The 17,425-nt window shown below is 38.2% G+C and overlaps 2 protein-coding genes across 3 annotated transcripts; one reads left to right on the forward strand and one right to left on the reverse strand.

Annotated features, from left to right (window-relative positions):
* The first annotated feature begins 3,905 nt into the window (after positions 1-3,905).
* Positions 3,906-7,903, forward strand: RAB9A (RAB9A, member RAS oncogene family). Its single transcript, XM_009878591.1, has 2 exons — positions 3,906-3,941; positions 6,818-7,903. Exon 2 carries the CDS (start codon positions 6,852-6,854, stop codon positions 7,455-7,457), a length of 606 nt encoding a protein of 201 aa, XP_009876893.1. The 5' UTR covers positions 3,906-3,941; positions 6,818-6,851; the 3' UTR covers positions 7,458-7,903.
* On the reverse strand, positions 5,461-17,082 carry TRAPPC2 (trafficking protein particle complex 2). 2 transcript variants are annotated; one of them, XR_717882.1, is made up of 6 exons: positions 16,979-17,082; positions 14,378-14,522; positions 13,570-13,655; positions 12,672-12,943; positions 5,688-5,704; positions 5,461-5,480 (listed from the first exon to the last, which is right to left on the reverse strand). XR_717882.1 is itself a non-coding variant. In XM_009878590.1 (4 exons), exons 1-4 carry the CDS (start codon positions 17,069-17,071, stop codon positions 12,845-12,847), a joined length of 423 nt encoding a protein of 140 aa, XP_009876892.1. In that variant the 5' UTR covers positions 17,072-17,082; the 3' UTR covers positions 12,644-12,844. The 2 variants fall into 2 exon arrangements, 1 of the variants encoding a protein (XP_009876892.1); XM_009878590.1 differs by lacking the exons at positions 5,461-5,480; positions 5,688-5,704 and having other exon boundaries at positions 12,644-12,943.
* Between the last annotated feature and the right edge of the window lie 343 nt (positions 17,083-17,425).

Raw genomic sequence — 17,425 nt, forward strand, 5'->3', positions numbered from 1 at the left:
AGGATGGTACAGTTACATCTGTTTTTCAGTTTCAGTGTAGCATCTGTAATGAACTGGGGTTTTTTTCTCTGTCTTCATTCAGGTTGCATCAAGCTCTGTTGCCTTAATCTTTAAGTCTTTTCCATTAAGTTAAAAATAGGGAGTGTGTAGTTTAAAATAAAAAGAAAAGATGGAGGGTACTCTAGCAGGCATTATTTTGCGTTTGAGTGTTCAAACAGACCATCTGTTTCCTTAAATTGAGAATATATGGGAAAAAATTGCAAAGGATTCAATGAGATATTTAAATTTCAAGCAGTATTTTATTTTGTGTCAATTTAGTCATAATTCATGGGAAAAAGATCTTTCAGCTCCTTAGGCTTGAAATTTAACATAAATGTTTCACAATGAATAAAAACTCCCCAGCAGAAAAGCTTATAAGAATTCCTTAAAGTGTTTTGGTTTTTTGGTTCGTTTTTTGTTTTGCATAATGTTCCTTCTCCTTGGTGTTTTTGTTTTCATTCTCTACGGAGCAGGCAGTAGGTTGGCCTGGTACAGCGTAACCCACTTAATCCCTTAGAGATGGGCTTTGATCACATAGTTATATTGGGAAGAACATGAATGCACAATGTAGCCTGACCAGTAGAGGCTGCTCTTGCTGAGATTCCCCAGAGGAGAAGGGGAACTAATGCAAGAGAGAAATATGATCACGTTTGAGCGGAAATAATTGCTTGATGATTTCTTGAAAGGGTGGAAGCAGTAACAGAGAAGCAGGTTGCAAGGAGAACGTCAGTTAACTTGGGAATTGTTAGATATGTTGGACCAAGATGAGCAGCACCTAAGGGTGTTCTGAAGTTGGCTGAAGGCAATGGAATATTTAAGTTGGGAGATGCTCAACTATGAGCTGGTAAGAAATGTCAACTCTGATTAAATAAGAATAAATAGTAGTTTGCTTATTCTACTTGAACCTGGGAAACAAGATGAAGAGTGAAGGCCAGATCTCTGCAAGATAAAACTGGCAGAGGTATAAATGTAGGTATTTCTCCTGATGTGTTTTGCTGACTAGATACAAGTTAGAAGTGATTCTGGCAGTTGGTACTGGGATGATTTCGTGACCCAAGGGTTATGCAGACTTAAAGATTCCTTCACATGGAGGCTGCATCTTTCATAGCCCTGAGTCATGCCAGGCAACCATTTTGAACTAGACCCCTAGAACTACATAGGAGTTAAATAACCTTAGAAAGAAACCTCAAAATACAGCTTTTTTGGCATACAAATGAGTGGCAACAACTGTATGTTGGTTCAGTTTGGGTTGCGCTCATCTTACAAATTACTAAGAATAAGCTTGAGTGATGTTCTAGTGTTAGATAAAGCGCGCCTAGGTGGTTTACAACTAGAGGCAATTTTCAGATAACCCGTCATCAAATGATTAAAGCTCTAGCCAGCAGAGAACACAAACTGCCTTTACAGTGCGATGGTGAAATCGTGGATAAAGGAAGGAAGCCCTGAAAGATGATTAGGATCTCAGTAGGTTGAGCCATGTGATTGAAGGGCTTCCAGAGAACTAGGCAGCTGACAAGTGGTCAGATCCTCAACTCTTACGCTGGTGCCCTGCGGAGGGGAAGGTCATTTTTGCAGCTGATTAATGTCCAAGCTTGTAATGCATTCACAAGTACAAAGCGTGCAGCATCTTGGCTTCATACTTCTTCGTTTCGCTTTGAATCAAGAGCAAAATCTTTCAAGGTCAGACATGTTTGCGGCCTCTTTTATACACTAAAAAAACTTTCTTGTGCCACTTCATTGGCCAGGGTGTAAACCAGGACCTTCCAAATACAAGAACAAGGATTGGCTAAGCAGAGAAAAGGGAGAAAATTTGCTTTTGTCCTCTCTTTTCAGATTTGTGGAAGCCTGCAAATCTACTGTAGGTGACAAGTATAAATACTCTGTTGTGATGGAGGCCTGAGAGATCTAAAAACTCTACAAACAGTAAGTCTAAGTGTTGAAAACTACCTAATTCTAGTTTCTGCCCTTTGTGCTGCAGCTTTGATAGTTCTTGGATTTTTCAGACATTTTACAGAGAAGCACTTTATGTAATTTTTTGATGAGCCACTGCAAATAACAAAGCACAGGAAACAACTTTTTTCTATGCTAGCCTGGTAAATGTGCAAATAAAAAAAAGTTACTAATGAGGGAGTAAGTTTACATTATTGTATTGAAAGGCCAGTGGTTTTGTCAGACAAAATACTTGAAGTGTTTGTGTGCCTTTTTGAACTATTGTCTGATACCTATGGCTTAACAAAATAAGAAAATTCTGAATAAGCTTTGAAGCTGAAATTGATACGTTGTTTATGTGTGAATTTGAGGATAGGAAGTTACGAAACAGCCAGTGTTACTGTAGTTAGGGAACTGCTAATTCTGCTTGTCAGTAACTTTTTGAGAGAATTTTTTCTTAAACCTTTAACAAAGATGGCCTCTTCTTTTAACAAGTCTTGTCTGAAAGCATATTAGGCTGTAAATAAATATAATTAGCTGGAACAAACTTGAGTCTGCCTTACCTTGGTTCTTTTATTCTTCTCAAAGTCAAATAGTTGCCCTGGAACAATATTAAAGGACAGTGTACCATGTCTCTATCTTGAAGGAACCCTCTGTGCTTAGTCTTGGTTTCATATAGCAGGTGGGTTCATCAGTGAGCACTGGCTGAAAACAGTGATTGAAATAAATTTTACTGCCTGTTTCCAAGTTAGAAAGTAGGTACAAGTGGGAAAACGGTAGTCTGGAAATTTGAAGCATCTGTTGCATCTGTTTCTTCAAGAATACTGAGTGAAATCAGTGGTGCTGTTGCAACAGGTCCATTTTTTTGGTGTCTTTTGTTAGAAGAGGCAGGACTAAAGGTGAGATTTCATTGCTCTGTGGTGTGTTTTTTGTTTTCTTGGGTTTTATGGTGTGCTGCTGTGTCTGGTATCAGTATGGTGAAAGTGAAACTATAAATTGGTCAAACCACCTCGGTTTGCTTACTAGTTCACGTGTGCTTGCTGATGTAGGTATGATGCAATTACCATCTTGGTGCATAGACATAATTTGAGATCAGCACCTGTCTTCAGCCTTCAGTACTGTGGCATAAGCAGTTCCCCCTTAATCTATTACATTATTTTTATAGGATAGTAAGAAAAGACAAATTCCTAGCCTAATTTTGTGCATTGCTCCCATGGTTTTCTAGACTCTGAGAATCCCCTTTTTCTTTGAGTGTTGTCTCAGTATCTAAGTGTTAAAAGGAGTAGCTGCACTCAAAAAGGGCAGCTATGAAGCTGGCAGTCATGGAATTAAGAAACTCTAGATGGATAGACTGGACAAGGCAGTGGTGTTTCTCAAAGCTTTGAGGGGCTGGAATCAAAGAGTTTGTAATGCATGTTGATTTTGGTTGAGTATTTCTCACATTGCTTAGCATGCCAGGAAATGTTTGGACTGCTAATGCAAATGTTTCAGACTTATAGTTGAGCTCACTGTTTAAAAGGGAGATTTTAGGAGGTGACAATGAAGTTACTATTTGTATTATGGTATGTGATCATGTTAGAAATGGCATTCGGTAGAAACCATTCCCTGATTTTTAACAGGAATATTGAAGTCAGGGGTTTAAGAGCTTAAGTCCTTGTAAGTTGGTGGAGGCATTTCAGAGTTGATTATCAAAATGAGGTGGAGTGGATCTGCTTTTTATTTGCTCGGAGTTTCTTTGGATATTGAAATGATAGAGGAACATCAGGGAAGAATCTTCTCTTTACAGTAGAGTCCTCGGTGTACTAAGTTGAGACTACTCATACTGTGCTGCACAACTAATGTAAGAAATAACCAGACAAATAGTTATCTGTAATTCTGTGGTGTCTTGCAGTTCCTGATGTTCCAGATGCACATTAGAAAAGTAGTTTTTGTTCTTTCAGATGCTGAATGATGATTTAAACTGAACTGTTAAGGTAATAAATCTTGAGAAACATGTATCAGATATTGAGTGTTCCTTCAAAAAACAATGTCTAAACACATATTATACAGATGAGTTCAAAGTATGTAATAGGAGAAATAACATTTAAATCCTTAAGACGCCTGGAGAATTAACGTTTTATTATTTGTTGGAGTACCAAGACTTCATAACTTCTAAAAAAAAAAAAAAAGCAAAAATCAAGCTCTTTAAAATCTGAACTTAAAAATGTATAAGTGGGAAATGCAGCAGCCTACTGGGCTGAAACTGACCATCACCTCTAAATCACATGATCAGTGAGGCTATAGATGAGTCTCTTACTTAGTCAGAAAATCTGTAACTGCTGCTTCCTAAGAAAAATACTTACTAATGCCTTTAAGCATGCTTCTTTGCTGCCTCAGTTCCAGTTTGTACTTATATGACTGAACATATATCCTATTTATTTGGGATTAAAAATTTACAAAAACATCAACTTCTATCTACACATGACAGCTTCTACTGCGGGAGCTGAATGTCCTGAGGAGTGATGGTGCCTGCAACGTCCCATTGAGATAATTCGCTCATCAGTCTTTTGTAGCTGTTGTGTAGAAGGGCTGGTTTGGTTCTAGTTGAAAAGGCACTTTTAATGGTTTGTGGCTGATACATAATTGTCTGCCCAGTGAAAGTATTTTTATGGTCATCAGTCTCCTGGACTTTACTGTAATGGTCCATGTAGTTAAAAATGTGCAGATTAACTTCTTGTGTTCTGGATGCACACAAGTACTAGATACTGTTGACAGAGTTTCCTTACTTATATTTTATTTACAATGTGTTTTCACGGAGAATTTCATGCTAATAATTGAAGTTCTTCAAACTGTAGAAGCTACAGAAACGAGTGCGTAGTACCAGTCAGAACTCTGTTAAGTCAGGCTTTTTTATTCTCATTGTCTTCTAGGGAACTTGTGATTTCAGTAGGACAGAAGAAAATAAATAAAAGTAATTGTAACTTGTTCCTACACTGAAGTGGAAGAACAGAGAAACATTCAGTGCCCTCTTTTCTCATGAATGCATTATTTACTAAGAAAATGCTACTATCTAATGGTGTAGCTCAAATAACTTATTCGTTAACCAACAGTAGGAATTAGGGAGATAAGTGAAGACTCTGGACCATTTTAAATATTTCAGCATGAATGTGAAAATCATGTGCAAGTAGGCTCTTGGCTCTGTTAAGATTTTTCACATACCTCAAAAGGTATGTGTTTGTATCCTGAGCTGAAGCAATTATCTCATAACTCTGCAAAAGATAAATGAACGATCCACTTGTGGCTCTTAAGCAGTTTTTACTTTGTTGTGATAGAAATATTAGATTTGTAAACATTGTTTTTAATAACACAGTGTGAATGGATAAAGTTACTTGCTCTGAACAAATTTTTGGTGGATGCAGGGACTGTTTCTTGTGTTTTCAAATTTCTTTCTACTGAGGCTTCAGCTGTAGATTGCATGTTTATTTGTTAACACAAAGTTGGAAAGTTAAAGACAAAAGAAATTCCTGAAATTTCTCACTTCTAATGTTGGCCTTGGTTCTAAGGCAGCACAGAGTCATATGACTCTCACGCCAGCTTGTATCAGGTATTTATTCCATAACCATACTCTGTGGGTGATGTATATGCCAGTAATGCTAATTACAACTGGCAAGACCGCATTCCTTCCTTCAGAGAAGGAGATGGACTAGGCAACTTATGACCCATTTCCATTTTAAATAGACACTATTTTCAGAGAAGCCTGTCTTGGTTGAATTACTTTGAGCTGGTATAGGAACAGCAGCTTTCCTCATAGAGAAACTTAAGTTTGGGCTCTTTGAAATGAAACTTTACCCAAAAGCAATTCAAGCACTTTATTACTTGTTAGATGTGTTAGATGACACTGCTGTAATGAGGGCAAACCTTCGGCTGGCACAAAACACTAATGAGATAACTACTTTAAAAAACTTCTTTAACACTAAAATCTGCTAGTAAAAGTGCTTACTGGTGCCACTAATTCACTGTCCCTGTGCTGGCAGCCAGGCTCTTCACTAGCACTTCCAGGCTTTTTGACAGCTCTGCCACAAGTTGACACCTACTGTAACTGAACTGTCAGTGTAGAGTTACCCTCAGTAGTTGGTATCTTGCGTAACATTTGGAGCAGCAACAGGGAATTTGCTGTTGTAATAGTATTCCGTTCATCACAGCTGTTCTGCAAGGAATAAATTGTGATATACTGAATGTTTGCGCACCGTTAGCTAGTCACTTGACTTCTAAATTAAAAACACATCTGCGTTTGTTGTGCAGACAACCATGCTCTCTGTGAGTTGATTTAACATTCCTTGTCTGGTTGCAATTTTGGATAAAGCACAGCAGTTATTCCACTGCAACAGATAGTGTCCTGCTTTATTCCTAAAGCGTCCTCTTCACTTTTACATGTTAAAAAATAACTTTGCTAATAAAATATGGCACCAAAATGACTAGTTCAAGGCATGTGCTCCATAAAACTCCTCTCACTCCACCTCCTTCCATGGATCTTTTTCAGTGAACATAAATGAAACATTGCCCTTCTGCACAGACATTGGAGGGTTTGGGGGGTTAGAAGTGTTTTAAGTGGCAGAGCAGTAATTTGTGCTACGTACTGCTTACACGGTCACCCAGTCTGCAGTCTGTCGCAGAGAGAGGTCTTAAACATACAGTATTCTCAAGTGGGTATTCGTACTATGAGTAGAGTACACTTTACCTGTGTAGCATTGTTTTTTTGCTTTTGTACGTGAAATTTGGCGTTGGTTGACTTTCACACTTTCTAAATATTTACGTGTGTAAAATCTTCTGCTCGCAATTCTTTTCTTAATGATTATCTTAATCTTCACAGGTCTAGGAAGCCAGAAGCATCTATTCCCATAACAATGGCAGCAAAATCATCGCTCCTTAAAGTAATACTGCTAGGAGATGGTGGAGTTGGGAAGAGTTCCCTTATGAACAGATACGTCACCAACAAGTTCGACGCGCAGCTGTTTCATACAATAGGTGTGGAATTCTTAAACAAAGAGTTGGAAGTCGATGGACATTTTGTTACAATGCAGATATGGGACACGGCTGGTCAGGAACGCTTTAGGAGCTTGCGGACTCCTTTCTATAGAGGTTCTGACTGTTGCCTGCTAACCTTCAGTGTGGATGACTCTCAAAGCTTCCAAAACTTAAGCAACTGGAAGAAAGAATTCATTTATTATGCAGATGTCAAGGAGCCAGAAAGTTTTCCATTTGTCATACTGGGTAACAAAGTTGATATTGATGAAAGGCAAGTATCTACAGAGGAAGCCCAAGACTGGTGCAGGAATAACGGCAACCATCCCTATTTTGAAACCAGTGCTAAAGATGCAACTAATGTTGCAGCAGCCTTTGAGGAAGCTGTTAGAAGAGTTCTAGCCTCTGAAGATAGATCAGATCACTTTATTCAAACAGATACAGTAAACCTTCATCGGAAACCAAAACCCAGTTCATCTTGTTGTTGACTCAATTATTATTTTTTTTGTCCCAATTACTTTTGACTAGCTTGCTCTATAAAAGAATGGGGAAGGTGTAGTAGATGAAGTAACAAATGGGTTGCACTCTAATATTAAAATTGTAATATTCTGCTGCTTTCTTAGGGGAGCAAAAGGAAAAATTTCCATTCATGAATGACGTGTTACTGAATTAGTGCCACTTTCTGTTTAGGAAGGTGTCACGTAGAAACATTAATATAAGAATGTAATTTGCCAACTTTATTCAAATGATAAATATTTTGAATATAATTAAAACTTGAAAGTTCTAGAAGCACTACTTTGGAGAAACTGTTTTGGAATTCAGGCACAAAGATACTTTTATATGTGTATATTTTTATGAAATCAGCATTCCATTTTTGTTTCATTAGAAGTCAGTTTCTTAAAAATGCTAGATATTAAACTTCAGTCTCACTACATTCCTTTTGCTGTGAGTGGTACTTCATCTTTAATGTGTTTATTATAAGTTAATATAAATTACCTTCAGGTCTTCTCTAATTGCCTAACGTTGCTATAATTTGTGTAGGCTTTTAAGTAGGACATTAATTTTCTACATATTTAATGTCCATTTTCCTTTCATTTACTATTCTAATGCTGTACTAATTTTTCCAGCAGCTTAATGCAAGATACTGATGATTTTTTTATGTTAATACATGTCTGCCTTAAGTCCCACTCTAGCATGTTTCTGATCGATAAGGTAAAAAAATCTGAGTAACCGAAGAATAACCATTTTTAGTTATGAAAAAGGTATGCTTTATTCAGTCAGCTTTAATAGCACTTGAAGGCATCCACGTTACGACAAATCTGTAAGAGAACTTTTAGTAAAAAGCCTTAAAGTTCCAAACTTCTTTTTCCCATTAACCTGAGCTATGAATGTGTTTACCAGTAATCTCTGCACTGTGAAACTAAGGATTGGCAATAGGTAGAGAACTCAGGAAGCTCGTGACTTAGAGTAGATGGTGATAGCTTTCAGCCCTAATACAAGTAAATACATACAGCTAGTGTTTGAGCAGAATTTGATATTTACTTCATTATTTTAGGATATGGACTTAGACATTTAAGACAATGTCTTTTATATTACCATACTCATTACATGGTGATGAACAGAAGCAAAGGCTGTATTTAATGGGCAGTCTTTCTGCAGTAATGTAGATGAAATCACAGAAGGTGTATTTGACGCTCTCCATTGCGGTGAAATGGTAGAATACTTGTATGAAGAATTGCTGAACACTGGCTTTCAGAGTACCCACTCTCCTTGTAACAGCAGACTCAATAGCGCACTATTGCTTCCATGTGTAATCTGACTGCTAATAGGCATGCACTTACACAAGTTGTGGACTTCAGAAGGAACTCTGAAGCCTACAGGACAGGCCGTGTTATTTGCTAAACTACACAGCCTCTGCTTTCTCTATGGAAACTCTTTTGTCCCAACAGGAAAGCCTTTCTTAAGAGTACAGTAACAGCAAGAGTTTTCTCTTAACATATCTGTTCAGTCTGTACCAAGTGTAATTATTTGGAAGTAAAGCTTGCAAAACAAACCCTTCTTGTCACTCTGAATACGCTTTTCTAAATGTATTGTATTCTTGCTTGAACCTGTCCAGGACAACTTTACTCTATAGATCTGCTGTTCCTGCTTAAAATTGACATCTTTTTACCTTTTGTACATTCCAAAGATTAACTTATTCTTACAGTACTGCATATACAGCAACAGAACTGTGTTTTAAGCTTCAGTCACCTAACAACTAAATACAGGTTGAGCTTCTACTTCTGTTATGTTTAATTTGTAGCTAATTAATGAAAAGATCTGTAAAGAAAATGGTACCTAAATTCCTCTTAAGCTGAGAGAGCAAAAAGCATTAAAAATGAAGATTGCTTGTGTTGGGGACTACTAAGCTAGTGACATGAAATTGTTGTAAAACTACAACCTGACTACTTAAAGCTTCCCTTACTGTTCATTTTAGCAGAGGTTAAGGCTGAAACAAACCAGGAGACGGAATTACTGTGACTAGAGTACTACAGGGAGGATTCAAGTCAGATTGCTAAAAGGAAAGGAAGATGAGAGCTGTTCTGGTTTTTCTTGTGCCTAAGCGTCCACCTGTGTTTTCCCATCTGTCCCCTTGCCATGCAACATCACAGTTACAAAGCCTCCGTCCGAGAAGGAGGTTTAATAAAGTGAAGTAAAACTCAGTGCAATAGAAGTGTATTACTTGTGCTCTGGGAGCTGCTGTACCACAACTGTACACTAGTCACAGAAGTGGCTAGTAAAGAGGGTTTTGTATGCTGTTGTAAATAAGACTCTTACCGAAATTCCCATTCGGTCCCCATGTGTTGCCTGATCTAGTCGAGAGGCGGCCCCCCTGGCGGCGGGGAGGCTGGATTAAAATGATCTCTAAAGTCCCTTCCAGCTTAGGCCATTGTATGATTCTGTTTTTCTGTGAAATTATATTGAGGTCAGGATTTGGTCTCAGAGGGAAGACTATCAAGTACTTAAGCAAAAGTTGTCTGACAGGCAGATGCAGATGACAGGTTAAATAAAAATGCTTAAGAACAAACAAGCAGTTCTGTATATTGTTAAAGTTTAATATCTGTCATTCAGTGTGGAGGTTAAGGCAAGCACTTGTGGCTTGTTTCAATTCACTGATTTCAAGTACTAACGTACCTCAAGCATCAGGGGGTCCTCTTAGCAATATTTGAAGTTCTGCAGAGTGACAGAGCATACTACGTAGTATGCATGCAATGTTCCAGATGCCCTTTAAAATGAGGGGCAAAAACCACTGTCATGACAAATGTCTGGGATAGATGAAAGCTATGCATATTAGACAGCAAAATGAGAAGGGGCAGAATAAACTATCTAGAACAGCTAACGGCTTGTTACAGCAAAGTATGTAGATGCTTAGTGTAATGCTGCTGCCAGAACCAGGCTGCTTGCTTTAACAGTTGCTCTGTACCTCAGTTACCTGAAGAGCAACAGAATCTTGCAGAAAGCTGGGTCTATGTTGCGTTGCCAGCCTAAATTTATTACGGCTGGTTCATGTTCTTAGCTTGTACTAATAATGTTCTTCCTTATGCTGGACTTCTGTGCTATTTCCAGTCCCTTTAACTCAACCTTTTTTGTTGCCTTCATTGCATAACACAGGTTATATCCCGCTTTCTCCTACCGCAGTGGATTTGCAGTCTTCTTCCTAAACTTGTGAGATGGAGCATGGACACAGTAGTTGCAAAGAAGGTCTCTCTTTTGCCTTGTCCATTGAGGAACTGTTTGTTGTCTGATGTGTGCTAGAACTGCAGCTATCAGACCTAGAGCAGATTTGTGACCATAGCTGATCAGAAGTTCACTTCACCTGCCACTTCCAGTCAGCAGCCTTTCACCTTATTGTGGAAAGTCACAAAGCAAAGCATGAGCCAGTGTTCCTCTGTACACAGGGAAATCACTGCTGCCAAGCCAAGGGCCTTAACAATTTGGTCATGAGACAAAGTTCCTCACCACAAACTTTGTTAACGATTAACGTAATGACTCGGGCCATAATTCTCCCTTGCCTGTGGCCAGTAACAACCTGTTTTCATAAAGCTTAGATGGACATATGAGACTGACAAATTTCCCATTTACATTTCCTATATTCAGAAGAAAAGGGGAAAGATGTATGGGGGAGGCACGAGAACAGAGACCACTTGGCTAACTGCCTTCCGAAATGAAAGTGTTTTATCTCTGCATTATTCTGTGTAGCTGCCTACTGTGTACTGGCAGAAGAGAAAAAAAAAACACAAAAAGCCACAGTTTCTAAAGTGGTGGAAACTCTTAGCACTAATCCTTCATCTTTGCCAAAACTTTTCTTAATGCTACATATATGATTATTTAACATCAGTATCTCCACAGTGAATCTTAACTGTTAGTATTTTTCCAACTGTTGTGCTACTGGGGAGAAGGCAGAAAACAGCGTAACAGTTCCAACTTAATGGTTCCTGATCATATAAACAACCACTCTTTACCCTCAAGTGTGTTTCTGTTGCTTCCACATATACAGCAAAAAACCACCCAGTTGATTTATGTAAGATTATATGAGATTATCAAAATGTTGTCCAATGTCATTTTCATTACATAAAACTGGAAAGACAAGTATTCCATCTTCACTTGTCACCCCACTAATAAAGGCTGCCTTACTGTGATAGTCCAGTTTTCTCCTAAATCACTTCCAAGTATACCCAAGAGGCATCCATACTGCAATGTTCCATGTTTTATTTAAGGTGAATACTGCAACCTTTATAGCATGTTCTTTTTCTTATGGAATATTTTACAGTGACAGTTCAGCAGTACACATAAATACGAAGAAATTTAAAGCATGTACACATGTGGTCCCTTTAATTATAGACTCTGCAAAATGTGCTTCCTAGATCAGCATGCCACTTCCTTTTAGAAATTACTTTTCTAAAAATGGGTAACAAAGAAAAATGTTCAAGAAGATAGCTTATGCAGATTTGCTGCAAAAAACCGCTAACAGACTACTTAAAAGATTGTGAAACCAAACAAAATATTAGGTACGTGTATGTCAAATGACACATTTAAAAATACAGGTTTGGAATGATGGTAAATTTTGCAAACTGCATTTCACAATGGAACAGTAGCCAGACAGGCCAAATGATGCCCTTCTGAAACCTCAACAAAGAGATTCATAGTTCAAAGATCCTACTCTAAATATATTTCAAAAAAGAAACTTCAGCACTTGCAGAGATAATGGAAAGAGGTGGGCTTAAACATGTAAGTTTAGTTTATTTCATGTGCAAATTAGAATTGAAGTCAAAGCAGACATAGCTGTTAGGACTACTTCATTTCATTGATGCAGCACTGCAGCTAATCATGTATTGCACTAAACATCTAGTAAATTTGAAATTTTAAGCTTTAAAACTTCATGTTGTTTTCTCAAAACTTCCTGAAATACCAAAGATAGAGCTTTGCTGAGATTTTCTTTTTATTGAGTGTTTTGTAATATATACATTAGACATTACAATATAAATACAGACTTGATTTAATATCACAAAGAGTAAGGTTAGTCTGGTTAGTCTGCAGGGTAAGTTCTCCAGGGAAGGACTGCAAGTTGAAAAGTTTACAACAAAATTAACCACATTTCAGTTTGTACCTATTCTGCCCCACAGCATTTTTAAACTTAGTTTTCATATCACATAAAAGGAGACTTGGTTATTCTTTTCTGTATTGGCCAAAAAAAAAAAAAAGCAAGCTGCTTCAGAATCCAATTTGTCGATCTTCAGAATATGAGTATCAAACATGCTGAGGGCTAAACAGAAGAACTACAGTTCAAATAATCAGGGAAGTATAGAAAAAGAACTCACTCAGGAAAGGTATTTATTCAGCTTAAAAGGTGTTTCTTCCCAAGGAACTGTACTTTCCTTTCAAAGGCACTCGATCGAATAGGAGAATTGAGTTCATAAAATGGGTTCATTGCGAACTGAGGAAAGAAGAAAAACGCATCAGTAAGCACGATGCCCAGCGCTGGAAAATCTTATTTCAAATGGCAACTATGTTAGTAGCTTTCATCCTAATTAGTGCCACTTGCTTTCCAGGCCCTTGAATCTCCCCATATGTGTGCACAGCCAGCTCCTCGGAACAAATCCATCACAACACTGGTGGAAATTTCTGGTGGAAATCACCATCATTTGAGGCCCTGCAGGTGGTCCCCTCCCAGTCCGCGCCTGCCAGTGCCCCAGCTCGGGAAGTGCTGCCCGGCGGTGAGAGCACGGGCTGCGTGCGCTTAGCGAGCAGCGCTTCCACCAGGCTTCTGTACAACAGACTTCTGCTTTCATCATGCCATCATGGACACAGTGCTGCCCAAAATCACTGCACTAAAATGAAAAATTCAGAAAACCCACAGTTCATAATAATTTATAAAAATATATTATTTTAATGGAAAAATACCACCTTTATATCAGGTGTTATCAACTCTGGGCAGCATGGCTGCTTCTCCACTGATACAGGTCCCCACAAGAAAATACACTAATACAGGCATGCCCGAGCACATACAGCAAAACACACTTAGAAGTACTGCAGGGAGAATCTTAAGAAATGGGTTCTTACCTTAATATACAAGTCATATACATCATTAAAGAAGTTCTTAATTCCATCTTCTTGCCTTACATCATGAAGCATTATAAATCTCATATGTAAAGCAATTAAGGATCTTTTTCTTACAAATAAAAGAGACAGTTAACATATCTTGTATATACTTAAAATGCTTAGCTGTAGATGAAATAGCAGTGACTCTGCAGGAGGAAGCATTTAAAGAAGTAACTGAAGCAGTGAAATTTAGAAATAATTACCTTCATATAGAAGAATTCCCCTAATTGAAAATAACCACTCTTCTATTCAAGGTTTAAACAATTCTGAAAGAGATGATCTCAGCACCTTTGCTGTATACCCCTGAAGTTAAAATGACATTCAGTTTTGCTTGCCTCCTATAACAAATGTTTTGCAACAAACACTTCTAGGACCACCTGCAGTCTTTATACTGCCCTTTCAAGATGGGTGTGATGGACACCAGGCATGTTAACCCCTGCTTCTCCTCTCTAGCACTATCAAAGCGATGGGAACAGAGAATCACATAAGCTTGCTCGGACCCTCTTGTATCTCTTTCCCCCATGTGATCTCCACATTTCATTAGGCCATTTCAGCTCCTCCAGAAGCAAAAATCCACCTTTCCAATTGGTCCCAGTTTTAAACAACTACTGTGCCTCTCAACTTTCTCCATCCTGAAGCTGCTGACTCTAACAACAATAGTGGTGAAGAGCCAGAGAAATCTGTTCCAAACGCATTTTATCAAACTTGTCCCTTTCTGGCAAAAGGCTTTCCCTATATAAATATAAGGAAAGAGAAGAGGGAAGGATATGTCCAGCTGTGACAAATGCAGAAACAAACCATTCATTAAACTTGTCCACAGTCTTCAGATACATGTTGTTAGAAAGCCACATGTTCTCATCTACGACATCAAGAGCAGCATGGGCAATGAACTGGTTGAGATGGCGATGATCATCCTAACGTATTTCCAGAAGACAGAGGATTAGTAATTCAGTGAAAGGAGTGAAACATAAACCACAATTTCCTCAAGCTGCTAAACAACTAGTGTTCAAGTTACGTAAGGTTACATATACCCTTCTTTTCTGCCATATATATGCCATCCTGTAATTAAATGAAACTAGTACATATTGTCATGATACTTGGTTTCAAGAGAGAAAAAAGGTCATAATAAAATGGTTATCACAAAAATAGTCATGAGAGCAGCAGCAAAACCAATAAAGTATATTTATAGCTTAGTAATGAATTCAAGCATGAATTCTTTTGTTTACCAACAGGTAATCTCCCACTGCAAATTTGTACCACAACAGAGGCCCTGATAAAAGTCTTTTTTCTCTGCTTTGCAAACACCTGTTTTTGTGAAATTTATAGCAATTAAAATTTTTGGGACTATAAGGTCTTTTTCAAATTCGGCAGAAAGTAAACAATAGCTTACAATATGTAAAAGTTGGGGGACAGATGGGGAAAGCATAGAGATATAGAGGACAGATACACTGATAACATTATCACCTAATTTATGGTGGGGTTTTTTTCAGGTTATTTGCCTAGAAACACAGGATTGTTTCATTGCTTTGGGGGGTTTCTTTTTCCTAACAGCCTAGCATAGAAAAATATCCTGCAACCAGTATTACATATATGCTAAAATATAAACTGCCTCTCTTCCTATAATAAACACGAATGACCTTCCTAAGGGTGATCACAGTGTTTGGCAAGAGTTGTTTGGGAAAAAGAGCCATTTACTTTGTATACAAACTAGAACACTGAAGAACATCTGCCAAGAAGAAATACGGGACTAAACCATACAGTAAGCTTCTATTAGACTAGAAACATGTAGTCTTGCACTGGTTCTCATAACATGGGGATGCTATTAATGCCACTCTCAGACAGCTCTCAGCACACTGTTTTTCCCCCCAAGTCAAGTTTGGCTCAGAGCATTAACAACTTTGCAAGTTCCATTAAACCATACTGACAAAGAGACTAAGTCATAAAGTTTTTAAGGGGCAAAAAACTTGTGCTGATTTACGATGTACATTATGCAAACCACTTAGTTCAGGCAGATGCACATCTGTACTGAATTGACTCCTAAAGAGCATGTCTCAGAAGCAATAATTGCCAAAACATATCAGAATCATAAAACATTTGGGGTTGGAAGGGACCTCTAGAGATCATCTAGTCCAACCCCTCACCAGAGAAGGATCACCTAGAGAAGGCTGCACAGTAACGCGTCCAGACAGGTTTTGAAAGTCTCCATAGAAGAAGACTCCACAACCTCTCTGGGCAGCCTGTGCCAGGGCTCTGTCACCCTCATAGTAAACAAGTTTTTCCTCATGTTGACCTGGAACTTCCAATGTTTTAGCTTATACCCATTACTCCTTATCCTATTACTGGGCACCACTGACAAGCGACTGGCCCGTTCCTCTTGACACCCACCTCTCACATATTTATACACATTAGTAAGGTGCCCTTCCAGTCTTCTCTTCTTAAGACTATATCTACTAGTTTTTCTTCAGTGCACATCAAGTTTAGATTCTCTCTTAGGAGAAAATTTAGTACTTCCTATTTAGTACTTCAACTTCAGTCAGAGAAGAAAGTCACGTGAGGCAAGCTATTTCCATTAGCAGAATGCAGAAAATTTTTTTCTACCACCTGACACGTTTTCACACTCAGTAAGTCTAGTCCAACTAGCCTTATTTACGATCTTTTATGGGGCACTAGTTCACAATACAGATGGTACCAAGCTGTTCAAATCAGAGCCAGAATACACCTCCATTTTTTAACACACTCACAGATCTATGCACTTCTATTCTGAAGTTTGTTTTTTTTCCTATGTACTATCATAATGGATAGATTTATTCTTTTCCCCCTGGAAACACTACTTGCTGAGTAGTCTTACATTTCTCACAGTTTCAAACACATATTTATCAATACAAGTTTTAAACATTTCCTACTTAAAAGCAAGTATGATTATTGAGGATGATTAAAAATAAAGTTTTTTCTTTATAGCATAAAAAATAAAGGATTGCATAGAGCTTCCAAATTTGTTCCTTACTTTGCCCTATTACTCTACACAGATGCCTTAAAATAGGGAATGACAGCAAGTGGCATTATTACAAAAGCTCTACACACTATGAGCAATGACAAAGGCATGACTAGTGGATATATGTTCCTGACCATACAGCACTGAATATTTAAGGAAACCGTGTTTTAGGAAGAACTAGCATACGATCTGGCAAAGAATTTTTAAGAGACTCAAGAACTCCAGAGTTCTACTCCCTATGACAAAGTTTCTGTGAAAAAAACCCTGGATACTAGTTTTTAAGAACATGCTGGTCATGCTTCTAATACTCTGTAAAATTATCAAAGAAAACACACCATAATTACATCATAGGAGTATCAGAGGGAAAAAGAAACACACCTTGGACTCTACTTTTCCAGGAGGCAGAAATTCCATTTCAAATATGGGATTGTCATGATGACCAACGATCACAAAGTAGAAACTTCCAGACATTCTTCGGTGTAGTGCTCCTTATAAGAAAACAGACAGGCTTTACTGATGACTCTCTATATAAACTCTTAATCCACCTTAAAAGTGCTCCTAAAGATTAGCCTATTCATATTTACCACAGGCTAAAGATAAACACTTTCTTAGGTACGATTTATATTACAGAAAGGAAAAAAAAAAAAAATCCTTAGAACGTGGAACATCCCCTGGAAGCGAGTCTAGTCGCTACTACCTAAAAATTCTCCACAACTGACTGATGATTTATCCCGAGAGCCCTCTCAGCGACTGGGACGGCAATGGCCTCTCAGGAAGCGATGCGGTGCAGCCGGCTCTGACGGATCTCCTCGCCCCTCTCTGCCC

This window comes from Apaloderma vittatum, unplaced genomic scaffold (assembly GCF_000703405.1).
Source record: "Apaloderma vittatum isolate BGI_N311 unplaced genomic scaffold, ASM70340v1 scaffold22591, whole genome shotgun sequence".
In the NCBI taxonomy this organism is placed as follows: domain Eukaryota; kingdom Metazoa; phylum Chordata; class Aves; order Trogoniformes; family Trogonidae; genus Apaloderma; species Apaloderma vittatum.

Coding starts and splice junctions, on each gene's coding strand:
- RAB9A (XM_009878591.1), top strand. CDS start 6,852: ATGGCAGCAAAATCATCGCTCCTTAAAGTAATACTGCTAGGAGATGGT.
- TRAPPC2 (XM_009878590.1), bottom strand. CDS start 17,071: ATGTCTGGAAGTTTCTACTTTGTGATCGTTGGTCATCATGACAATCCC. Junction 14,523..16,978: donor CTGGAAAAGTAGAGTCCAAG/GTGTGTTTCTTT, acceptor GAAATACGTTAG/GATGATCATCGCCATCTCAA. Junction 12,944..13,569: donor TATATGACTTGTATATTAAG/GTAAGAACCCAT, acceptor TTCTTTCCTCAG/TTCGCAATGAACCCATTTTA.